Below are 25,645 nucleotides of genomic sequence, written 5' to 3' on the forward strand. Positions count from 1 at the left end.
GGTCCTCCATATTAAATCCCTTTTGTTTGACTGGTTGGATCCCACCTGATACAATTGGGGTGGCCCCAACCAAGGACCTGTGGTTACAAAACAGGACACAGAAGTCCATGAGGAGGAGTGATTGTGCCTTACAGGAAGGGACGTATCCACATGTGTCAAAGGGTTTAGGGGATCACGGTGGCTTCAGCACAGCCCATGGACGGCACAGCCTACAGATGGCACAGCCCACGGACTGCACTGCACGTTTTCCTGAGCCCAGGGACTGTGCTGGGGTCAGGGCAAATGCATGTCTCCATCCGTTTGGCATTTTGCTATTCATATAAAGGAACATCTGAGACAGGGTAATTCATGAAGAAAAGGGGTGTAATTGGCTCACGGGCCTGCAGCCTCTACAGGAAGCCTGGCACCAACATCTGCTTTTGGGAAGGCCTCAGGGAGCTTCTTCTCAGAGCAGAGGGGATGTGGTGAGGGAGGGAGCAGGGAGGGCGGTGCTAGGACCCTTCTAACAACCAGCTCCCTCAGGAACTACTAGAGTGGACGTTAGTTACCATGAGGACAGTGCTGGACTCTTCATGAGGGATCCACCCGTGACCCAAACACGTCCCAGCAGGCACCACCTCCATGTTGGTTAAATTTCTACCTGAAATTTGGAGGGGACAAACATCCAATCTACATCAGCATGTCACTGTGACTTAAACAGGTATGGTTGGTCCCCATGTGGGGCACCCCTCTGAGGCAGGCGTGAGAGTCTAGGCCAGCAAGGACATCCTGGTGGCCACGGCCGAGTGTTGGCCATGCAGCCGCGCAGGGACCATCTTCAACAGCGACACCGTGTGGCAGCAGATGCAACGGCAGCAGCGGACGTTGGGACATCTCCAGCTCTGCCCCACCCATGCAAGGGTGGGGAGCTCTTTGGATTACATGATCTCTAGGATCTGTGGGTACTTTCTCTGGAATAGGGGCAGTTCTCAAGAGGCGTGTGGCCACTTAGGCAGGTAAGGACAGAGGGGAATAGTCAGGGAAATAAGGACACTTGGAGGTGTATTTGGTGAAGCAAGAGTGTTTGCCAAGTCAAGGTCATGCCTGTTGAAGAGTCTCCTGTCTGGACAGCGTGGACAGCACCTCACCTCCGCTGCCCTGCAGGGATCTGCCATCCCAGGTGCTCCCCTCGGGACTCCTCCTGGTGCCAGGGAGGAGGGGCTGGGCCAGGTGAGGCGGAGCAGCCATAGGCTTCCCTCAGCGGGAGGGAACACTCACCTCCCTGAAGGGTGGGAGTTCTACTGAGGATTCGAGAGTAATTTTCCAGGTGTCAGGTTTTCTGTGGGATCCTGTGTGGGCTATGAACCAGCCAGCTTTGACTTGCCTGTCAATTTGCCTAATGAATTGGTGTGGGAGCGAGCCGAGTTTGCACCTGCCATCCTCTCGGTCTAAACTACAGGCACTGCACGTTGCAAGATAAGGGACGCCGCACATCCTTCACCTGGGAAACTTCTGGACTCCTGACTTCATCTGGGAAACTTCGGACTCCTGACTTCACCTGGGAAACTTCTGGACTCCTGACTTCACCTGGGAAACTTCGGACTCCTGACTTCACCTGGGAAACTTCGGACTCCTGACTTCACCTGGGAAACTTCTGGACTCCTGACTTCACCTGGGAAACTTCTGGACTCCTGACTTCATCTGGGAAACTTCTGGACTCCTGACTTCACCTGGGAAACTTCTGGACTCCTGACTTCACCTGGGAAACTTCGGACTCCTGACTTCACCTGGGAAACTTCTGGACTCCTGTGAGTCTGGCTGGGGGTGGGGGGGTCCCTGGCAAGCCACTCACTTTTGGGGCCTCACTCACTGCCCGTGTTTTGCCTCCATGATCTTAGAATTTTAGCAAGGTCTGGACTAGACAGAGGGCTGAGGCTTGGGCTGGGGTTGGGAGAATTCTCTGCTGAGAACAGAGAAACTGGGACCCCTCAGGGCTTCTTACAGGAACAGGAAGCAACGACTGGGGAGTCCCAGAGGAAGGCGTTGAGCAGAGGGGCCGTGTGGTGGGTGGGCACCTGAGCAGGCAGGGTGCTGGGGGAGGAACATGAGCCCCTGCGGGCTTTGGAAAGAGCAGTGAAGTACAGCCCCATCGCCTCTGCCCAGGGCTAGCGGACAGTGAAGTGTCCCTGCAGGCTGAACTCCGGGCTAGTGGACAGTGAAGTGTTCCCAGCCCCATCGCCTCTGCCCAGGGCTAGCGGACAGTGAAGTGTTCCCAGCCCCATCGTCTCTGCCCAGGGCTAGCGGACAGTGAAGTGTCCCCGCAGGCTGAACTCCGGGCTAGTGGACAGTGAAGTGTTCCCAGCCCCATCGCCTCTGCCCAGGGCTAGCGGACAGTGAAGTGTTCCCAGCCCCATCGTCTCTGCCCAGGGCTAGCGGACAGTGAAGTGTCCCTGCAGGCTGAACTCCGACTGGTGACAATGGGTCAGCGTCCTCACTCCCTGGAGACTCGGAGCCTGGACTTGCCAAATTTGGCACCTGCCCATTTTTTTTTTTCTTTGAGATGGAGTCTTGCTCTGTTGCCCAGGCTGGAGTGCTGTGGCTCGATCTCGGCTCACTGCAACCTCCACCTCCCAGGTTCAAGCTATATTCTGCCTCAGCCTGCTGAGTAGCTGGGATTACAGGTGCCTGCCACCACGCCCAGCTAATTTTTGTATTTTTAGTAGAGATGGGATTTCACCTTAGCCAGGATGGTCTCAATCTCCTGACCTCAGATGATCCACCCACCTCAGCCTCCCAAAGTGCTGGGATTATAGGTGTGAACCACTGTGCCTGGCCTTTTAAAAAAATTTTTAGATTCATGGGTACATGTGTGGGTTTGTTATGTGGGTATATAGCTTGACGCTGAGGTTTTGGCTTTTAACGATCCCATCACCCAGGGAGTGAACGCAGCTCCCAACAGGTGGTTTTCCAGCCCTCATCCTCCTCCCCCTCCCACCTGCCCCTCTGGAGTCCCTGGCGTCTGCTGTTCCCCCTCTGCGTCATGTGCACGCAGCATTCAGCTTCCATGGATAAGTGAGAACACGTGGTTTTGGTTTTCTGTTAGGTTGAGTTCTCAGGCTGACGGCCTCCAGCTGCATGTGTGGCTGCAGGGGACGTGCTCTCCTCCATTTTCCCGGCTGCATCGAGTTCATGGTCTGTCTGCACACGTGAGGCCACCTGCCAGGCCACATCCCAGCACAGGCGTCAGCCAGTGATTTCCTCATCGGCCAGAGTCTGCGTCTGCAGCTTTGTGAGCCACGCGGCCATGACTCGACTCTGCGCCGAGAGCCCCACAGCGGTGGCCACAGACAATAGTAAGCAAATGGGTGTGGCTGGGCGCCAATAAAACTGTATTTATTAAAACAGGCGAGGGGCTGGGCTGCGGCAGGGCCCAGGTGCCTGGGAAAGAGGTGGGACCGGGCCCCAACCCCTAGCTCGGCTCCCAGGAAGACACACACAGCGCTGCTGCCTAATCCTCTCTTTATTTGGTCTCTGCTGAAGCAGTCGTGCCAGCCTCCTAGACACGGCCTCAGGTTTGTCGCCGTCCATGTCCTCCAGCACCCCTCCTACCAGACCACAAGGAGCTGCATTATGATGTGTGACTTAGGTCTTGGTTGGAGGGCTGAGCGGCCGCAAGTGCTGGGGGAGGCTGCTTGGAGCATGGGAGGCCTGTGGGTGGAAGACGCCAGGGTGCAGCCTGGTGCGTGGTCCGGGGCTTGGCCTCCCTATGGGGCGTGGGGGGCTGTGGTACATGCAGAGGCGGCGGCTGTCCCAGCAGCCTGGCCAGGAGATACCGTGGAGAAGGCACGTGTTTGAGTGGGCGTCACTGGCCCCAGACGCCCTCCCTCGGGTAGAGCCGCCTGTCCTAGGAGAAGCTGTACTCCAGATGCAGTGGGTGACACCCTGGTCACTCAGCCACACCCCGGCCCCTCGGCCTCTGCTGTCCTGGCCACACATAGAGCCCTGTCCTGCTGTGTCTGCCGGGCACACCCCGGTCCCTCAGCCACACCGGCTCGGCCCAGCGCCTTCCCGAGGTCTGTGGGGGTCCGGGCGGAGGTGGGGTCAGTGCCGTGCGTGTTTGATCCAGTTTCTGATCATCCACTTCTGCCCCGAGCACCTCTGCACCACCAGCCGGAGCCCGAAGTTGGCATCTTTGGACATCTCCACCTCCAGGCAGCGGCCCGTGGCCCGGCTCACAATGGGGCCACTCTGTGGGGACAGGCACATCAAGTCAGCCAGGTGCAGGCGTCCTTGTTCCCCCTCCCCCCACCTCAGGGAGGCTGCTTCGTGCTCTCAGCCCTCGTGCTCATTCTTGGGGCAGCTTGAATGGAAACCCAGCATCACAGCAGCACCCAGGGGGGCCGGGAAGGGGCTGACTTCAGTGGAGCTTCGAGGATTTCCCATCTTTCCTGCAGGGCTAGCGGCCCAGGTTGGAATCATACCTCATCCCCTCCCTAAATCCTCCCTCTACCCTGGGCACCTGAGGCTGGAAGAGGCAGATGCAGGGCTATGATCAGCCTGTCCAGCCCGGCCCCTCTCTGGCTGTGTGACCCTGACCAGTCACCTGCCCTCTCTGTGAGCGTCGGGGCCCATAAGGGAGCAGCTGATCCAAGGCCCCGTCCCCTGACCACCCACTGCCGCACTCCAGCTCCCACCCAATGGGCTGGCTCTAGTGGCAGAGGCACCCAGGGGCCCCAGCAGCCCTGCCCCAACCCCACGGCCCCCCTTCCCCAGAGGCTGACCTGGGTGAAGTCCCACAGCCGCTGTGTTGGCCGTGCCACATCCTCACACTTCTTCAGGGTGGGCATGCGGCCCCTGCCGTCATCCACCAGACACTTGGAGTCAGGCAAGAAGGCTGTGGAGCCCAGAGGCCCCAGCTGCAGCAGGCCGTCAGCGCTGTACCGCACCAGCTGGGGACAGGACCACCGGGACTGTGTGTGAGCAGCGCCCAGGTTCTCCCCAGTGAGCACTGACAGGCCGTGCGAGCTGCCTTGAGCTGCAAACGGGGCCCTGCGTGGCTTGCCTTGGAGCCTCCCACCCCGGGGACGCTGTTGTGGGCGGGAGAGGACCGCCAGGCAGGGCCCACGTGGGGATGTGGGCTGGACGGCGCCCAAATGCTCCGCAGGGCCAGGCTCCCGGCTTGCACAGCTGGCTGGTCTTCCGCCTGGACAGATGAATGTGGCTCAGACCCAGAGCGCGGCCCCACTCGTTTCGGGGAGGACAGGAGTCGGGTTTAATTTGGGTAACATGCAGTGCCGTGTGTGAGCGGAACACGCATTCCCGTGGGGTTAGAAACGTCCAGCTCCTTATGGGGGTCATGGTCAGAATGGCCTGAACCTTCACTACGGCCAGCCCCTGACCACTGTGATTCTGTGGGGCTGGGGCTGGGCCTGGGCCTGCGCTGCAGGTGAGTCCTGCCCAGGTAGGGAGAGCTAGGAGATCAACAGCACTATTTCCGTGTTAATCCACCCCAGGGCCTGCGCTGCAGGTGAGTCCCGCCCAGGTGGGGAGGGCTCGGAGGTCAACAGCACTATTTCCGTGTTAATCCACCCCAGAGCCAATGCTTCCCACACTTCCGCTTCAATCACGCGACAGTCCTGAGCGGTAAGTGCTGTTGCCGTCTCTCTTGACTGAGCGGGGAGTGATGCACCCCCAGCCCATCTGACCCCAAAGGCCTGGTTCCTTTTTAATTTTTTGAGATAGGGTCTCGCTCTGTTGCCCAGGATGGAGTGCACGGGTGTGATCTCAGCTCAACCTCCGCATCCCAGGCTCAGGTGATCCTCCTGCCTCAGCCTCCCGAGCAGCTGGGACTACGGGCATGCCCCACCGTGCCTGGCTACTTTTTGTAGCAACAGGGTTTCGCCACGCTGCCCAGACTGGTCTCAATTCCTGAGCTTAAGTGATCTGTCTGCCTTGGCCTCCCATCATGCCGAGATGGCAGGCGTGAGCCACTGCACCCGGCCCAGGCTGTTTTCAATTCCCCGTGTTCTGCTGCCTTCCAGGTGGGGCGGGCTGGGAGGCCTCTTCTCGGGCCCTCAGGCTGCTCCAAGCCCTGGAATGCAGCCCTGGTGGCCTCAGAACGCCCCAGCAGGCTGGCCCCGTGCCTCTGCCCCAGGGTGTGGGGTCCGGGTAGCCTGGGGTCCTCCCCTTGGGAGCTGCATAGGTGGCCGCTGCTACTCCTACCTGGGAGGACATCCCGTGGCAGGGGTAGAGGATCGCCCGGTCGCCGTCCTCCGCTCCCTGGTCCAGACAGTAGCCACTGGCTTTGCTGTTTCTCACCTGCAAGCAGAAGCCCCAGGAGAAAGTCCAGAGTCACCCGAGGGTGCAGCCCCAGGGAGCTTCACGCAGCCAGCTCTGCAGCCAGCACCTAAGGAGGTGCCCGCGGGAGGAGGAGGGGGCGTGTGGGATGCTCTGGCTGGGTGGGCCGCCTGGGAAGGGACTTGCTGGACCACCTGGGAAGGGGTGGCTGACCGAGTTTGTCACTGATGGAGACATGGAAGTGTCCGCCATGCACAGATGGAGACTTGGCCATCACTCAATAGGGGACACTTGAGGACGGCAGTGTCAGCCTTGCTCAGCAGCAGGGATGGCGGCCCTAGGCTGTGGAGTGGCTTCCCTGCCTTGCCGCCTGCTCCCTGCGCCCTTGCGGCTCCCACTGAGTGGGTAGAGACCGCTCGCCAGCCTTGCAGTCTAGGCTGGCCTTGGCTTGGACCCTTGGGAGACCTTCCAGCTTCCACTCTGTCTTGGAAGGAACCCTGACAGCCCTCTGAGAACAAGCCCGGGCCAGACTGCTGGGGGATGTGTCGTCATCGGGCAGCCAACTTCCAGCCGCCAGAACAGGCCCATCGGAGATCAGCACAGCCTGGATCAGGCCAGCAGCACTGCCTGGGTGGCCCCGGCTCGTGAGCAAGTGGAGACGCTTATTGCTTTTGTCCACCACGTCTCCAGGCTGCTGGGTTTGCAGGAGCAGCTGGCCCATCCACCACGGCCACCACGAGAGGTCACACAGGTTTGAATTGGGACTGTTGAGGAAGCCCAGCAGAGTCTGGATGTTACGGCTGCTCTGGGTTGGGGGTGCCTGCACTTGGCTAATTGAGGATGGAGTGGGCAGAGTAGAAGCACAGGGAGGCTGGGGGACGGGTGGCGCCCCGATGCACTCTCAGCGCTGCCTGGGAAACCTCTGTGCCCAAGGGACTAGAGTCAGCGCAGGGTGGACCAGGAGCTGCAGGAGGGGAGGCTCTGAGAGGACCATCCACCCCAGGGACCCTTTTCCTTGCCCCATCCGAGTGCCAGCTCAGGGCTGGGATGCTCGAGTCTCATGGTGGGAGGCACCCCAGCCCCTGCACAGACTGGGGAGAGGGCAGAAGAGCAGCACCTTCTCGCTGGCTTTACAGAGCGCTGTGCATGTGGGGGCCAGTGGAGACGGGGGTCTCGGTGTAGCTGATGGGCCTGTGTGAGTGTGCACATCACCCATCGTGTGCATCTGTGTGGCACCTTCATGCACGCACGCTGGTGTATGAACACGGCTCTGCATATGTGGATGCACAGACATATACACACACATTATTTTGCCTTGATAACAAGGGCCTGTATGTTTATCTGTGCACAGGCAGGCCCCTTTGGGGTTCATGCACTTAGTGAAACATACATCTGTGTACGAAGAGCTCTGTGTGTACATGAGCAAAACTGTGCAAATGTATACTCGTGTCCGCGTGCACTTGTACATATGAGTGTTTGCATGGATTTACGTACCTGCCTGTGAATGTGTCTCTGTACACACATCTAGGTGAGTGCATGTATCCCTATGTACACATACGTGAAAGCGTAGGTACACTGAATCAGGCATGTGAACACACATGTATGCATGGATGTGACTACACACCTGCCTGCCTCTAGGGAGGTCCATGTGAAGGAATGGGTGTGTATGGACATGTGTGTCTGCAGGTGCGTGTGTTTATGTGAACCTGCACCTTGTGTGTGCACGTGGATGTGCCTGCATCACCGTGAATGCATACGTGTGTGCAGGAGTCAGGGCGGAAAGCCCGTCGGGCCGAACGGGGCCCTCGGGGGAGGCGCTACCTCTCCGTACGTGAGGGTGTTGTTGTAGACCCTCATCTCCGGGTACACGTTCTCCAGGTACCACTTGAAGCTGCGACACTTCAGCCTCTGACGCAGGGCCAGCCTCTCAGACACGTCCCCGAAGTCCACCCCTGGGTTCTGCAAGGCCAGAAGGAGGCGAGAGGGTACGTGGGTGTCACCATGACCTGGGTCTTCCCCATAATGAGGTTTGGGGGGCTCCAGGGACCAAGTCCCCTCACAGGAGCAGCCTCCCCCCGGGATTCAGATGCTGAGGCCCCATCCAGGTGGGACCCCCCCAGCCTCCTAATACCCACAGAGGGTCTGAGGCAGCTGCTCCCGATGGGAAGGACCCTGCCAGAGGCCAGCCCCAGCCTGGACAGACGGCCCCTGCTGCAGCCGGCTCGTCCACACCCACCCGGGCCCAGGAGCCTCCTGCCTGAGAAGACGGCCCTGCTCACCTGGCCTTAGCTGCACGGCATCAGCCTGACCTCTGGAGGGTGGAGACTGAGGTCAGCCATATCCAAGAGACCAGCCTGGTGAGGACCCTGGATACTGTGGATACTGAGGCTCGGGGGCTCCTGGCTGGCCCCGCCTGGCACGTGTTGTCACGCATGGGTGCCAGAGAATCAAGTCCATGGGACCCCCCCCGCGGGGGGACACCTGAGAGCTTGTACCTGGCCTTTCCTGGTCCCTGCCCAGACGTCTCTTCCCTCTGCTGACTTTGCCCCGTGTCCTCTGCCGTGAGAACCCACAGCCGAGTGCGGTGTCTGTGTCTTCCTGGGACTGTGGGGCCTGAGGGGCTGTAGGGACCAGCACTCTCTGATGGACAGCCAGCCCTGAGGGAGCACCTGCCCCCTGCCCAGGGACCCTCCAGGCTCAGGCCTTGTGGGGAGGGCAGACGACTTGGCCTTCACGGCCTGGGCTTGAATCCCGTCACCTTCTGGTGTGTGGGCCTGGGACAGTCCCCTACCTTCTCTGTGCCTCAGTTTCTCATTGGTAAAGTGGGGACGATCACGCCAGAAACTCACTGTTGCTCTGTTATGAGGTTTTAATCAGCCAAGGGGCTCACACCAGGGCCCTTGGACACGGAGGTGACAGGCATTTGCCGGCCTCACTGCCCGGGGGCCTGGAGCCCCTCACTCAGTTGCCCACACACTTGGGGAGGTCATCACCCTGCACGTTTTCCTTATCACTTCATGGAAAACAAGGCTGTAGGAGCACCGGGTACCCTCTTCTCATCTCTCAGACACGAGTGCACGTGTCCACAGCTCCTGATCTGCCTGGCGGGAGCTGATATGGGGGCTGGATGCTGGATTTGCAGTGAATGGTCCAGCCTGGGGCCACTTCAGGCCGTGTCACCCACACGCTGGGGTGCACTAGCAGGGGGTGGTGAGCCAATTTCGTGGGAATTTTTAAGAAGTAGTATATTGTAAATGAGAAGGATCACTTTGGTGCTATGTATACAAAGCGCTGTATGTGGACAGACGTAAATATATACGTGTGTGTGTGCGCGCACTGGGTCATGACTTAAGATCTGGTTCTTATTGGGGTTGATGCAAAAAACAAGCCTGTTTCTAAGATGAGTCCTCCCAGAACTCAGGGACCCAATGCCTACAGTGGCCAGGGAAGGAAGCGGGTGGTTCCAGAGACGCTGGGGTGTGGCGGGATGGGTCTCGGCCACCTGTCTCAGTACCTGCCTTTCTTAGGGTTGTGGGGGTGGGGCGCTTTGAGAAAAGCCAGAATTCAGGCTCTTTATGGGAAATTACAAATTAGAAAACAAACAGCAATCCTCAACTTGAAGCGGGTCAGCCACTCATAGGCCAAAACCCAACAGGAAACAACCAAAAACGTCCATCCACGGACGAGTGGATCCACACGAGGGGCCCTTTCACACCGTGGACGTGACTCAGCCATGGTGGGGGTGACCTGGAAAAGGTGGCGCTGAGGACGGGAAGCCACACAGCGTATGAGCCGTTCATGAAACCGCCACACATTTGAGGCTGCCCGGGGCTGGGGAGGGGTCCGCACTGGCTGACAGGTGCCGTGCAGGGCACTAAGTGGGGCCCTGGCTGAGGCGGCGGCACCAGGTTGGGGAGAGGCCGCCCCTCCCTGGCTTCTAACCACGGGGCAATTGCTCTGGGCTGAGAGGAAAAACGTCCACCACACTGGGGTGGGTGTGAGCTGGTCTCTTCCCAGTGTGAGGAAGGCTCCTTCCCAGGCAGACAGCTCACCCACTCACACCTGCACACACAACTGCTTGCACCTGTGCACACCTGTCAACACACCCACTCACACCTGCAGGGGGCCCTAGGGGGCCTCCCTCCGGCCCAGCCCTGCTGTGGCGTTGACCCCGACCCTGGGGCATGGCCCCGGCTCCCGGCCCGTGGGGGACTCACCGTCATGGGGATGTTCCAGGCCATGTACACGTGGGACTTGAAGTCATCCATCCACACCTCGGCGGCGCGCAGGGCGTTGCGCTTGGCATAGTAGTCAATGTCGTTGTTGTAGGGCTTCCTGGTGCGCTCGATGTGGGCCACGCGGGAGCAGGGCAGCACCTCCATGCTGCCGCCACACTGCCACACCTGCGGGGAGACGGCGCTGGGTGCCGGCGTCCTTCCCAACAGAGGCGGGCAGCCCAGCCAGCTAGGGGCCCGTGAGAGGCCAAGGGGCCTGGCCCTCTGTTCCTGGGGCACCCCCACCACCGACGGGCCTGGTGGGTCCCGGGGCTTTGCCTCCCGGGGGCTGTTTTCAGGGGACCCCGCCCACAGAGAAGGTTCAGGTCTGGGTTGCGTCCTCTCTGGGACTTCTTTCTCTTGTGCGTTACACGATGGCCGTGGGGAGGGGGGTTTATTCTACCGACCCCAACACTTAACAGGTTTTTCACCCTGTGGTTCCCACCCCCAGTGCTTGTTCTGTGCAGGGAACCCCCCGCCCCACTGCACCAGCCACCTCCCCCAGCACCCGAACACACCAACAATCTGTTTACAAACAGCTGCTTGCCACGCAGACGCCGCTCCACGCATCCCCAGAACACACACAATCAAAAGCCCAACCAGCCTCCCCAGCTAATAAAACCCCGCGGCCCCTGGCTTTCTGAACCCCCACGCGCAGCAGAAACGTGTTTGTCACTGCGTATCCTTTTATGCTCACTTCCTTCCATGTCGTTCCACTTAAGCAATACCAGCCTTCCTATACGTGCTCTTTCACTCCGGTTTGTCCCCCCGCGCTGTCCTGCCTGTGAGGGTTGGTTTTGTGTCAGCGTGGCAGGGAACAGGGTGCTGGGACGTTTGCTCTCCCGATTCTGGGTGGTCTGTGCGTGGCCTCTGGTGGGAGCCGTGTTTAAATCTGTCCCCTACAGGCCTGAGTAGGACAGAAAGGCCGAGGCAGAGAGCGTTCACACACTCTGCTCGATTCGGGCTGGGACGTGGGTCCTCCCCTGCCTTCAGGCTTGGAGCTCACGCCACCGGCTCTCCTGGGCGCCTGCCAGCTGACGGCCAATCTCGGCATCCTCAGCCCCCGTAACCGGGTGAGTCAATTCCTTAGATGAACTTCCACAGCTAAACCCACGTCCCACCATCTGCTATTAATCTGTTTCCCTGGAGAGCCCTGAGCCAGCCCCTGTCCCATGCTATCCTACCCTATCCTGTGCTGTCCCATCCCATCCACCCCATTAAAAAAAGGCCGATGCCACCCACGGGCTGACGTCACTATGAACAAATGGGTCTGATCCACGTGGCCCAAGCTCCGCCGTGCTCAGGTCCTCAGCCCTGAGCCTGCCGCGCTGGACGAGTGTGCCAGGCCCAGGGCGGGCACTGTGCTTGCCTCATCTCCTGAATCCCCCCCCCACCACCCGAGAAAGGGTGGGCAGCCCTGGCATTGCCCTGTTCCCTCCGCGGTGCTGAGAAGGTGCCGAGGCCGAGGGTGGTGCCAACTGCAGGGGCGCACAGGGTGGAGCCTCTGCCCAGCTGAGCTCGGATCCCTCAGTCATCCCTGGACTCTGGTTCATCCTCGTCCAGGCTGCTCTCATCTCCAGGCCGTTATCTTAATCGTGTCTGCAAAGATCCCTTTTCCCAAAGAGGGCCACACTCACACGTCCCCTCGCTGCATCCTCCGGGGGTCGCCTGTCAGCCCACCCCACCCCAGAGGCCCAGTCCCTTGTGTGGGGGAGCAGGGGGCTCCTCCCTCCCCCAGACTCTCTGCCTTCAGGAAGCCGAGTCCCAGGGACAGAGAGAACCGGGAGGCCGTATCGCCGATCACTTACGGCCGCTCCGACACCGCCCACCGCAGGGCAGATCCAGAGGCCGGGGCAGGAGGGAGCCGCTCCCTCCTCGCCGAGATGACTACACAGCACGCAGCTAACGCCAGGCTCCCTGACCCCGGTCCGGCGACCCAGAGCCTCCTCGCTGCTCAGCCCAGCCCAGCCGGGGACACCCCCGCCCCACAGTCCCACGTCACCCACAGGGGTCCGGCTCCTTCCCCGGGACGGTGGAGTCCGCGCCGCCGCCGTGCCGGGCTGAAGTTGGCCTTTGCATCCCGAGGGAGCGAACCGCGTTTCTGCATCAGGTTCACATCGTGGCAGGTGGTTTCTGGGTTTCTGTCTGTTGTCTCTGCTGTGGGACAGCCTGCCTGAGAAAAGCCTGGGGTTTTCCAGCCCCCTGAGCCGGGGCTTCCTTTCTGCCTTCGAGACTAGGGTCGGGATTTCTGTTCGCAGCGGGAAGGGGCCTCGCTGGTGAATCCCGCCCACCGCCCTCCCACTCCGCGGGTGTCTCCCACCTCAACCTGAGACCACCCAGGTTTCGGGAGAAGGAGGGGGAAGCGCCTCGGAGCCCTGCAGGCGCCTGGAAGCTGCAGGGGCGGGACAGAGCCTCGTCCTCCATCGTCTGCCCACCCGTCTTCAGAAGCGCCTGGCACACCGGCCTCTGGGACGACCTCCAGCAGCTTCAGCCTCCTTGTCTACCCCCAGCACAGAGGCCACGGGGACTCGGTCCCCCCACCCACCACAGAATCCTGTCCTCGGGCCTCACGCCGGGGAACACGAAGCCCCCCAGGGCTCCTGACGCCTGCCTTGCCCACCCCCTGGGTTCAAAGCACCTTGGCCTTCCCAGCACCCCCACGCGCACCCCTCAGGGCCTTGGCACAGGTGGTGCCCACGCTGGGCGCCCTTCCCAGGTCTCTGCATGCTCCACTGCCTCCGGCCTTCAAAGCTCCTGTGCCAGAGAGATTAGTTAAAGGCACAAAACCAGCCGGGCACAGGGGCCTCACACTTGTAATTCCAGCACTTTGGGAGGCCGAGGTGGGTGGATCACTTGAGGCCAGGAGTTCGAGACCAGCCTGGCCAACATGATGAAACCCCATGTCTACTAAAAATACAAAAATTAGCTGGGCGTGGTGGCAGATGCCTGTAGTCCCAGCTACTCAGGAGGCTGAAAAATGAGAATCTCTTGAACCTGGGAGGCAGAGGTGACAGTGAGCTGAGATCACACCACTGCACTCCAGCCTGGGCGACAGAGCGAGACTCCGTCTCAAAAAAAAAAAAAAGGACCAAAACCACAGGCAGAGAGGAGCCAGTGCTGGTGCCGCTGAGGGAGGACCGTGGACCTGACCGTGACCCAGCCGGCAACTGGGAGGAGGAGCTGAGCCCCCACACAAGGAAATGGCAAATGTGGAGATGGCGGCTGTGTGGTCGCCTGACCTGAGCATGGCACGCCATACCCCGTGAACGGGGACAATCCTATTTGTCCATTAAAATAACCAGCGAGCCTGGGCAACATAGTGAGACCCCACCTCCACAGAAAAAAACAAAATTAGCCAGGTGTGGTGGTGCATGCCTGCGGTCCCAGCTGCTTGGGAGGCTGAGGCGGGAGGATCACCTGAGCCCGGGAGGGTGAGGCTGCAGTGAGCCAAGATCACGTAACGCTCTCCAACCTGGGTAAAAGAGTGAGACCCTGTCTGAAAACATAAAAAGTAAAAATAAACCCCAAATGTCACCATCAAGTCTTCAGGGTGAGTCCTCTCCCTCCGTCCTGTTTAGAGCCGCCGTCCTTGCCCCGTGGCTGGGCGTCCGGACCGGAGGCTCACACCCCTCAGTATGGCGCCGCCTGCTATCCGTCCCCGTCTCTGCCTGTCCCTCCCCACGGCTCAGCTCCGCAGGACAGGGTTTCTGTCGCTTCTGCTGACAGCTGCCTCCCAGTGCTCAGAGCGAGGCCGGGCGCACAGTAGGTGCGGAATGAATGTGTTCCCTTTAGGAACCCCACAGCCACTTATGGCCACTCTGTCCCCGGGGCCTTCTGCGGCGCTGGGGCGATTCCACATGGGAACCTGGTGGGACTGCTGGGCGGTCTGCGGGGCCTCCCCAAGCCAGCTCCGCAGGTGCCAGCCCCGTCAGTGTGTGCTGAGCTTGCGGGTGGTGCCGAGGCCCCTTCTTGGGTGAGTGCAGCCTCAGGTCTCTCGGCCCTCGGGTCCCCCACCGTGTCTCTAGAAGGACCGAAGCTACGGGAGAGGGGAGGCTCCCGGGCGGTGGGAGTCGGCCGGCTTCCATCATTAGCTGAGGACATGTCACAGCCGGGGACTGGGCTGCTTCAGTCTCCGGGCTTGGGCCGCAGACCCCTGAGCTTTCGGGGTGTGTGAGGTGCCCCCTAAGCACATGGGCCCACAGCTTGCGTGACCTGGCTTTTCAGCAGGGCCATTAGCTCAGGAGTGATAAAGTCGGAGAGTGAACCCCCATGCCCTCAGCAACATCCCCTTTCCAATCCCTGCAAAACAGGGAAAGAACAAGACAGCCCCCACCACCCACCACGACTCCTCGCACAAGCAGCACTGGTGTGTGGCGTCCCCACACCCGGGGCAGGTCTCTTTTCTGCGTCAGAGTTAATGACCGTGTAGTTTTTCACATATTGTGAAGCCAGGGACCAGTACATCATCTGCCTCGTGCCGCGCTCCCCGGGAGATTGATGCTTATGCAGAGGGAGAATTTAAAGGCTCTCCCATCATGGCCTCAAGGGAAACAGTTTAACCCCTCTATAAATTTCAGATGAATATTGGCAATAACTTCTCCACTCTGTGGGCCAGAGGAGACCAACACCTAAGGATCAGGCAAAATCCTCCCACAGGAGCCAGAGGCACTTGGCCCCCCTCTCAGGGGCTCTCAAGAGGCAGGAGGCCCGGGCCCCTCCCCTTCCTGGCCACACTGGAGGAAGATCAGGTGAAGGAGGCCGGAGCCCGGCTGGCACTCTGCACTGAGAGCAACTGGGGATAAGCTGGACTCGCCTTCTGGCGTCTGTGTGTGCAGCTCTCCCCACTGAGAGAGGGACGCTATCACCCTAGGCCTTCGTCACGTGATTTGCTTGGACCAACAGAAAGGGCCAGAACCCACCCAGTGCCAAGGCCAAGCTTGGGCCTCAGGAGACTGCGCTGACACCGATCTCTGTCTTGTAACCTGGCCGCCAGCATGAGGATGAGAGACCATGTGGAGCAGAGAGAAGCCGCCCAGCTGAGCCCATTCCTCCCCACCCCAACCAGCCAACCCCGCTCACCTGGCAGCTGACTGCCGGCATCAGCAAGGCCAGCTGAGAGCAGAGCCGCTCTGCTCCACATAGACCATGTGCCAACCCAGAGTTGTGGGCCAAGGAAATGGTTGTCTTAGGCCACAACATTTCAGAGTGGATTGTTACACATCCAAGAGCTGACCCATCCATGCTGCTTTGGCAGGTACAGCTGGCAAAGACCCTCACTCCTGTGGCTTCCTTGCATGCAGCACATAGTACCAGTTAATGCTAGTTACTAGCCATGCATCCCCACTGCCCAAGACAATCCGAGTTGATACCCCTGTCTTGGGGTAATTATTAATAGCACCTCTGGTAACTCTCAGGTGTCCCGGTTTGGGTGACGATGCCTGTGGTCACCCCCGTGCTACCTGACCATCTGGCCCCACAGCCAGGGCAGAAGTCCAAGCGTTAGAGCCATTCAAACCACATCGTGAACAGGGGCTGGGTAAGATGAGGCTGAGACCCACTGGGCTGCATTCCCAGATGGTGAAGGCACTCTAAGTCACAGGATGAGATAGGAGGTCGGCACAAGACACAGGTCACAAAGACCTTGCTGATAAAATAGGTTGCAGTAGGCCGGGTGCGGTGGCTCATGCCTGTAATCCCAGCAGTTTGGGAGGCTGAGGTGGGTGGATCATGAAGTCAAGAGATCGTGACCATCCTGGCCAACATGGTGAAATGCCGTCTTTACTAAAAAAATAAAATAAAATAAAAAATAAAAATTAGCTGGGCATGGTGGCGTGCACCTGTAGTCCCAGCTACTTGGGAGGCTGAGGCAGGAGAATTGCTTGAACTTGGGAGGCAAAGGTTGCAGTGAGCCGAGATCACACCATTGCACTCCGGCCTGGGTGACAGAGCAAGACTTCATCTCAGACAAACAAACAGGTTCCAGTAAAGGAGCCGCCAAGTCCTACCAAAACCAAGATGGCAACGAGTGACCTGTGGTCGTCCTCATGGCTCATTTTATGCTCATTATAATGCATTAGCTGCTAAAAGACACTCCCCCCAGCACCAAGACAGTTCACAGATGCCATGGGAACGTCAGGAAGTTACCCCACGTGGTCTAAAAAGGGTGGAGCCCTCAGTTCCGGGAAATCCTGCCGCCTTTCCCAGAAAACTCAGGAATAATCCACCCCTTGTTTAGCAAATGATCAAAAAATAACCACAAAAGTTAATTAGTAAATAACCAACCAGCAGCCCTGGGGGCCACTCTGCTGTGGAGCAGCCATTCTTCTCTTTACTTCATTTCTTTACTTCTCTAATAAACTTGCTTTCACTTTACTCTGTGGACTCGCCCCGAATTCTGCCTTGTACAAGATCCAAGAGGCCTCTCTTGGGGTCTGGATGGGGACCCCTTTCTGGTCACACGAGGAAGACACGAGTGGCGTGGGTGACACACCAAGGCTGAGGGGCCGTCACTAACTGCAGAGGCCAGAGATGGGAAGACAGGAGACTCCTCCAGAGATGGGTGGGTCCCTGGGGCCCGTCGTCTGCAGGCCCCCGGCTGGCGCATCACAGCGAGAGGAGAGACAGGAGAGGGGCCCTGCTGCGTGTGGGCGTTGGGTCAAAAACTCCCCCTGTACATTGAGGACTGACGTTGTCTTTGGCGGCGCTGTGGGCCTGGCAAAGGGCCTGCGGGCGAGGCCGTCCCGTGAAGTCGGACCTGTTCTTCTGGTCTAGGCAAGCAAAGCAACGGGGCTTGTAGGGTTCTCCCGGAAGCGCTGGGGACACGCGGCCTCCATCGTGAAACTGTCACCTAGAGGGGAGGCAGGCGAGGCTCAGACGTCACACTGATCACGTGTGGGTGCAGCTGGAGGATGGAGCGGGGCCATGAGGCTTGGGCAGGAGGTGCGCCCTGGCTGGGGACGGCTTCCCGAACCCCAGCTCTGAGCGGAGATGGGTGGCGAGTGGGGTTAACTGGCGGTGAGACACAGGCATGCTTGAGGCCCGAGCCCCGTCCTCCTGGGCCGTGGGGCTGTGCAGAGCTGGCATGGGCAGGCTGTGCTGCGGTCAGGGAAGCTGACCATCTTAATGGTTGAATTGAGAAGAAGCTCCAACTTGCCAAAAGCCAAACTTGCACCAAAAAAGGGCTTGGTCGCCATCTGGAGGTCGCCGTCTGGCGGTCGGCTGCCGGCCTGACTCACAACAGCTTTCTGAATCCTGGCAAAACCATCACACTTGAGAAGTGCGCTCAGCAAATCCATGAGATGCACCAAAAATCGCGGCGCCTGCCGCCGGCCTCGGTCCACAGAAAGGGCCCAGTTCTTCTCCACCACAACGCCTGGCTGCACGTCACACAACCAACGCTTCACAAGGTGAACGAATTGGGCTGCGAAGTTTTGCCTCATCCGCCATATTCACCTGACCTCTCGCCAACCGACTACCGCTTCTGCAAGCCTCTCGACAACTTTTTGCAGAGAAAACGCTTCCACAACCAGCAGGATGCAGAAAATGCTTTCCAAGAGTTTGTCAAATCCTGAAGCACAGATATATTTATGCTGCAGGAATAAACAAACTTATTTCTCATTGGCAAAAATGTGTTGATTGTAATGCTTCCTATTTTGACAAATAAAGGTGTGTTTGAGCCTAGTTATAATGATTTAAAGTTCATGATCCGAAACTGTAATTACTTTTGCACCGACCTAGTACAGGAAAACACCTCAGACGCTGTCACCACAGCAATGAGGAGGCAACCTCGTGTCTATTCGGTCAAACCACATGCAGCTGCCTTTCGCGCTGGCCAGAAACAGCCGTGTATCCGCAGTCTTACTGTGATCCGCTCACTCCGTCCACCCACTCTCGTCCACCTGGCCATTCTGTGTCCCTCATCCTCTGTCTCCGCCGTGGTTTTCCCGAATATTCTCTCTGTGAAAGGCAGCAGGCCCAGAGCTTCCCAGAGCATTTGCCCCTCTCCGTCGAGGGGACCCTGGGGCAGGTCCTTCAAGAGCATTTGTGGGAATTAGGAGACGGGCACGGGAAGGCTGAGGAGTATGTCCAAGTCACCCAGCCAGCACCTGAGGCAGCCAGACTCCAAACTTGGTCCCCAACAGCAGGCCACGTGCTCACACACTGCACCCCTGCCCTGCAATCCACGCCTGTGGGCTGTGGCCCATGTGACGGTTTTACATCTGCTCAGGAGGTGAAGGTCCCATTATTCAGTGGATGTGAGGTGCTGCTGGGACCATGTCTGCAGCTGTGAGTGATGCTTGCGTCAGTGGACACTCCGTATGGCAGCGGACGTGCACGCAGGCAGGCCCCACCCAGCCAGGCATTGAGAGAAAAGACAGGTGGGGAGTTCCCAGAGAAGGATGCCAGCCTTCAGACCGTGACACGGAAACCCCACCCGGGTCTACAGCCTTCACACCACGACACGGAAACCCCACCCGGGTCTGCAGCCTTCAGACCTCGACACGGAAACCGCACCCGGGTCTACAGCCCTCAGACCGTGACATGGAAACCCCACCCGAGTCTGCAGCCCTCAGACCTCGACATGGAAACCCCACCCGGGTCTGCAGCCTTCAGACCGTGACACAGAAAACCCACCTGCTGCCCACCTTAAGGATCTCAGACTTGGCAACCCCACAATTGTGTGAGCCAATTCTTAGAATCAATCAATTTCTTCACACACACACATATAAATGCACCGCAGATGCACACGTGTGCAACATAATCACTCAGTCAAGCATACACATGCACTCTTACCCCCACACACAGGCACACTCACACCCAGTCACACACACGCACTCCACCCACACACAGGCGCACTCACACACAGTCACACACAGGCACTCCCACCTACACACAGTCACACACACGCACTCACACACATGTGCACTCAGCTGTCCTTCCTGTCAGCCTCTGTGATGTACCTGCAGGGACAGCTCATTCTGTGAGCACCTAGGGGTTCTGGGGTCAGCCCTCATGTCCGAGGAGGGGTGTTCCGGGGGACGTGAGGCCCACTGTGGCCTCTGCATTCTCCAGGTGGTGCCAGGGACCTGAGGAGGCCCCAACTTGCTGCCAGCTCTCTCGAGCAGAATGCAGACACGTCCCAGAAGCTGAGAGAAAGAGCCTTGACTGCATCAGTTGGCGCGCGTGGGCGCTGACGGTCCAGAACAGCCGGGTCACGGAGCAGCCCTGGAGATGCAGGCCCGACCCCACCCCCTATGTCCGCACACCCTCCCTGCAGCATGAGTCCAGGGACACCCGCGACTCCGAGTCCTCAACCACACCCCTTCCCTGCTAGGTCAGGCGTGGGGATGGGGGTCTGGGCCCCTCGGTCCTCCCAGGTGAAAGCCGGGACACCACCCTCACAAGGATTACCAGGAGGGGCACTGCCCCCAAGGGCACCTGGAGAAGAGAGAGCCGATTCCGGGGTGCCCTGTGTGAGGTCCCTGATGGCGGCTCCTTCGGAGATGGCTGGAGAACCACGCCTGTGATTCCACTGTCCCTAACCATGCTGGCGACTCCGCCCTCCCTCGCCACACCGGCGACTCCACCCTCAGCAGGAGCCCAGGGATGAAGGGGGCGAGCAGGAGCGGAGCCCGTGTATTAATCATGCTTTCATATTTTCTGTATCTGATGCTTTGACATCTGGAACCTCACTAGCCCGAGAGGCCTGCCCCTCCCGGGTGAGCGATTTCCTAGAGCTAGTGAGCACCCCCCCAGCATCTTTCCAAATGCAAACCAGGCAACGAGAGTCCACAGCCCACTGCCTCTGTCCTTCACTCTGGGCTACCATCCTCCCACCCAACCACTCAGGAGGATGGCCCTTGCCCCAGAGCTGCTGAGACGATGGAAGCCAGGCCCCCCAGGCCTGCTCACCCGGCCTTGCCCATTCCTGGCCACATCCCCCTCATACCCTCTGCCTCCTCTCCAGCCTGGTGCCTCCTGGGTGGCCCTGCCTGGTGGTACCCCCTTCTCTGGGATCCGTGCGTAACAAACCATCTCACCAATGGCCATTGTCTCCTGGCCTGCTGGCTGCGCTGTCCTGAATAACGATAAAGCCACTTGGAGACCAGGGCAGGCGGTGGCACCCTGTTCCTGCTCAGTTCTGTGGCACGCCATTCCTGCTCAGCTCCTGATCTTGCAGAGCAGGGGATGCACACCCGTCACAGAGGCCCATCTCACTGTTCTACGCGGATCTGGAAGATTCTGGCTGACAGGCAAAGCCAGCGTGAGGCTGTGAGAGTGGAGAAACCTGCCGGCCTCTGCAGCACCCTCCGCTGGTGCTGACTGGCCTGTCAGCGTCCTCACCTGCCACGCTGTCCTGCCCGTTTAAGGGCGTTTGGGAGGAAACGCGACACAATCGCTGTTGGTTTCCAGACGCCGGGTCTCCGCAGCTCTGGGTGGCTTTGTGGCCGCTTCGGCGGAACAGACACAGTTAGGTTTCATCGGGGCCCTGCCTGGAGCCCCAGTTCTTTCTCATGTGGTTTGCAGGTGACACAGTCCAGGCTCTCAGGGACAAAAGTACTTCCTCGCACACCGAGCTGCAATTTACCAGCCCTCCTGTCGGGCTGTAGGCCCCACACACGAGACACAGTCAGTTTCTAAACGGAGGCCAGGACGCGGCGCCCGGCACCGCCTGGATGCCAGTGCAGCCCGGGGAGGATTGCTGGGTGTGGCCCTGGCTCTTGGTGAGGCTGTTTGTGTGCTGGCCTCGACGGAGAGCACGAGCAGCTCCTCCAGGGAGGGCGTGCTTCCTCCCTTTCCCAAGAGCGCTGCCATGCCGGGGCTTGGCGAGTGCGGGGACCACTCCGAGGGCCAGGCAAGGCTAGCGTGGCCCAGGGTCCACTTGATCCTGCTTGTTGGCGCCAAGACCGAGGTTCAAGAATGAAGCCAGCCCTCTTTGTATCATCAGGACACACACGCCAACCAGCACCCGGGTCCCACGAGGCCAGGCTGGCACCATCACAGCCACCACGTGGCTCACGTGGCAGCACAGAGCAGCCAGTGGGCATGGGGGGGGCAGCCTCGCATGGCCACATGGGACCCAGCACGGGACCCAGGTGCCCTCCATCACCTCCTGGGTGCTGGCCCTCCCTGACTCACAGCAGGGGATGGAGAGGGGGTGAGGGGGCGGAGAGTAGGGTTGGGGGGGCTTCTGGGCCAGGCCTGAGGGGCTGCGTCCCCCTCCCCAATCCCCTGTCCAGGACTCAGCCAAAGGACTCCTAAGGGACAGTGGCTGGACGTGTGGAGGGAAGGGAGCCGGTGGCGGGGGACACACAGGGGCTTGTCCATGCCCATCTAATGAGAGACAGAGACATAGAGAGACGTAGACAGAGACACAGAAACAGAGACAGAAAGATACAGAGACACAGATGGAGAGACAGAGACAGAGACATTAGAGACATAAGACAGACATGAGAGAGACACGGAGAGAGAGACAAAGGAACAGATTATAGAGAAGACAGAGATAGAGATGAAGACACAGAGAAAGACACACAAACAGAGGAAGACAGAGAGACAGAGAGAGGGGCACAGCCCCTTGCTTCTCTCCCCACAGGGTCCCTCACACAGGGAGAACAATGTGGAGGCTTTCCTGGGAGGGTCATTTGCTGACGACGTCCTGGAGACCAGCACCAAGCACTCTCATCTGCAGGAAGGACGGTGCGTGGCACAGCCGCAGGCCCAGCGAGGAGCCAGGACCTGGGTGCTGAGCGCAGTCTGCAGCCTCGGAGGACGGGGTGTTTTCTGTGGCAGGAATGGGACAGGGAGGGGGTCCACAGGCAGGCGGCACTGAGTGTCCCCCATGTCCAGCTCCTCCCTGGTCTCCGCTGGGTGTCTTCCTTCCTAAGATCTGCGTGCCCACGTGGCTACCTTGGGAGGTGTTCCAGCATCTGGGGGGATAAGCAGTTTTCTCTTTGGGCCGCTGACTGGGATGCCCACTCACAAGACTGGAGAGACGCCGTGGCTGCTTCTGTGGCCAAAGTTCACCTCTTCACTTGGCACCGTTCTGAGCTTGAGGCTTTGGCTCCCAGGCAAGCCTGTGAGGCGGCGTTTCTGGGCTTTTCGCCCTTGTGGGCAGTCTGCCCTTGTAAGTGGGAAGAAGAATTTGAGGATAACTTGGCTCTTTCTTGACTGATAGGTTTAGCTGTGTGACGAACTGTGTGTTTCCTTTTGGGTGTTGTGATCCACTAAACTGTTATAAAATCTGGTTTTCACTTTGAAAATAATGAGGATGAGACTTCACCTCTCAAGTTACGGCCACCATTTGCTCAAGCCCACCTCTCTTCCATTTTGCCAATATTCCTTGGATACAGTAACTGATAGAATGACCCACTCATCCACCCATTCACCCATCTACTCACTTATTCACCCACCTAGCCACTATCTGTCCACCCATCCACGTGGACTCATCCATCCATCCATCCCTGCATCCAGCCAGCCATCCATTCATCCATCCATGCATCCCACCCACCCATCCATCCACTCACTCATCCATCTATCTATCCATCCAGCCAGCCAGCCATCAATCCATCCATTCACCCATCCATCCACCCACTCATCCATCCATTCCTTTATCCATCCATCTACCTACTCATTCACTCACCTAGCCACTATCTATCCATTCATCTACATGCACTCATCCATCCATCCACTCATCTATCCATCCATCCCTGCATCCAGCCAGCCATCCATTCACCCACCCATGCATCCCCACCCATCCATCCATCCATCCCTGCATCCAACCAGCCAACCATTCATCCATCTACTCACTCCATCCATCCATCCAGCCATCCCCCACTCATCCATCCATCCATCCAGCCATCCTTCCATCCATCCATCCATCCAGCCATCCTTCCATCCATCCATCCATCCATTCACCCATCCATCCACCCACCCACTCATCCATCCATTCCTTTATCCATCCATCTACCTACTCATTCACCCACCTAGCCACTATCTATCCATTCATCCACACGTACTCATCCATCCATCCATCCACTCATCCATCTATCCACCCATCCATCCCTGCATCTACCCAGCCATCCATCCATCCGTCCATTCACCCATCCATCCACCCACTCATCCATCCACTCCTTTATCCATCCATCTACCTACTCATTCACCCACCTAGCCACTATCTATCCATTCATCCACACGCACTCATCCATCCATCCACCCACTCATCCATCCATTCCTTTAGCTATCCATCTACCTACTCATTCACCCACCTAGCCACTATCTATCCATTCATCTACATGCACTCATCCATCCATCCACTCATTCATCTATCCATCCATCCCTGCATCCAGCCAGCCATCCATTCACCCACCCATGCATCCCCACCCATCCATCCATCCATCCCTGCATCCAACCAGCCAACCATTCATCCATCCACTCACTCCATCCATCTATCCATCCAGCCATCCCCCACTCATCCATCCATCCAGCCATCCATCCACCCACTCATCCATCGATTCCTTTATCCATCCATCTACCTACTCATTCACCCACCTAGCCACTATCTATCCATTCATCCACACGCACTCATCCATCCATCCATCCACTCATCCATCTATCCACCCATCCATCCCTGCATCCACCCAGCCATCCATCCATCCGTCCATTCACCCATCCACCCACTCATCCATCCACTCCTTTATCCATCCATCTACCTACTCACTCACCCACCTAGCCACCATCTCTATCCACCCATCCATTCATCCACCCACCCACCCATCCATTCATCCACCCACCCGCTCACCACTCATCCATCTACCCACCCACTCACCACCCATCCATCCACCCACCCACTCACCACTCATCCATCTAGCCACTCATTTGCCCACCTAATCCATCCATCCTCCCACCCACTCATCCAGCCACTCATCTACCCATCCATCCACCATTTATCCATCAATCTACCCACTCATTTGCCCACCTAGCCACCATCTATCCCTTCCTTCTCTCACCCACTCATCCATCCACCCATCTGCATTAGTCCCTAGAACCAGCATGACTCTGTCTGGGCGCTGTGCAAAGCTGTGTCATCAAGATGAGGAAAACAACCTTAGAGGCCAAGCAAGCCCTGTGTTCCCAGCCCAGGCCTCCCGGAAAAGGGTTGGATGCACCAGAGGTCCAGGCTGACGCGGACGGAAACCCAGGCATCCTGACCCCCAGGTTGTCTCACCTGGTACAAACCCAAGAGGTACCTAGTCAGCACTTTCCCTTTGGCAGAACGGAATTTCCCCTTTAACAAAAGGCAGGGCTTCATATTCACTCTGGAGGAAATTGTGTGCATCCCTTTGAGAGATTTCATTGAACCTGATTTTTAAAAAAGATTTACAATCTGCTTAGCGTGTCCCTGCCCCTGGAGCCCAGGCCGGTTTCGGGAAATGATAATTCCTCTGGTACGGCTGCGGGTGATGCCACCCTCTTGTCACACACATGCCTCGTTCTGCAGCAGCGATCCATCTTCCGGGCAGGATCCGCCTGTATTTATCGCTGGAAAGGCAAATCCCATCTCCCAGGGCGCAGTGGGCGCCATTCATCAATGTCCAACAGGAAACCATCTCTTCCTGGATGACGGAGGTTTCAGATACACTGGAGGCGAAGAAGGCAGTGGCCACAGCGTTCCCACCCCAGGGCCAGCCGTTGTCCAGACCCTCCCACTCACCTCACCAAACACTGAGCATCTCAAACAAATGAGAGAAACAGCGTCTTCCTTCCAAACAAGTGGTTCTCAAAGTGACCCAGTAGCACCAATCTCATCCGGAACCCCCAAGAACCGCAAATTCCCAGACCCCACCTGGGACCTGTGGAGTCAGAAGCTCCGGGGAGGGGCGCCCCGCATTTTGAGCTCTCGGGGTGCTGCCGATGGAGCCGTTCGAGGATAGCAGAGCCAAGTGCCTGAGGCTTCTCACCCTGTCCCACCCCCTCCACACAATCATCTGTCCCTGAAGCCCTGTCCCTTGATTGGCAGAACGACACCTGGTGGCTTTTTCTGTGATTGCTTCTGTCCTCAAACAGATGAGGATACAGTTTAGGTCATGATTTCTGCG

At 58.6% G+C, this 25,645-nt stretch overlaps 1 protein-coding gene across 2 annotated transcripts in view; it reads right to left on the reverse strand.

The window, feature by feature from the left end:
• Positions 1-3,351: 3,351 nt before the first annotated feature.
• Positions 3,352-25,645, reverse strand: part of GALNT9 (polypeptide N-acetylgalactosaminyltransferase 9) — a 128,634-nt gene continuing 106,340 nt past the window's right edge. Inside the window, exons 7-11 of one of the 2 annotated variants that reach the window (XM_055096409.2) lie at positions 10,494-10,679; positions 8,098-8,235; positions 6,202-6,297; positions 4,761-4,928; positions 3,352-4,227 (exon numbers count right to left, since the gene is read on the reverse strand). In XM_055096409.2, coding sequence (XP_054952384.1) covers positions 4,081-4,227; positions 4,761-4,928; positions 6,202-6,297; positions 8,098-8,235; positions 10,494-10,679 — 735 coding nt within the window. In that variant the 3' untranslated portion in view covers positions 3,352-4,080. Of the gene's footprint in view, positions 4,228-4,760; positions 5,183-6,201; positions 6,298-8,097; positions 8,236-10,493; positions 10,680-25,645 lie in introns of those variants that run through there. The other variant, XM_063593233.1, reaches the window with a different exon arrangement.

The sequence above is a fragment of the Pan paniscus genome, chromosome 10, assembly GCF_029289425.2.
Source record: "Pan paniscus chromosome 10, NHGRI_mPanPan1-v2.0_pri, whole genome shotgun sequence".
In the NCBI taxonomy this organism is placed as follows: Eukaryota; Metazoa; Chordata; class Mammalia; order Primates; family Hominidae; genus Pan; species Pan paniscus.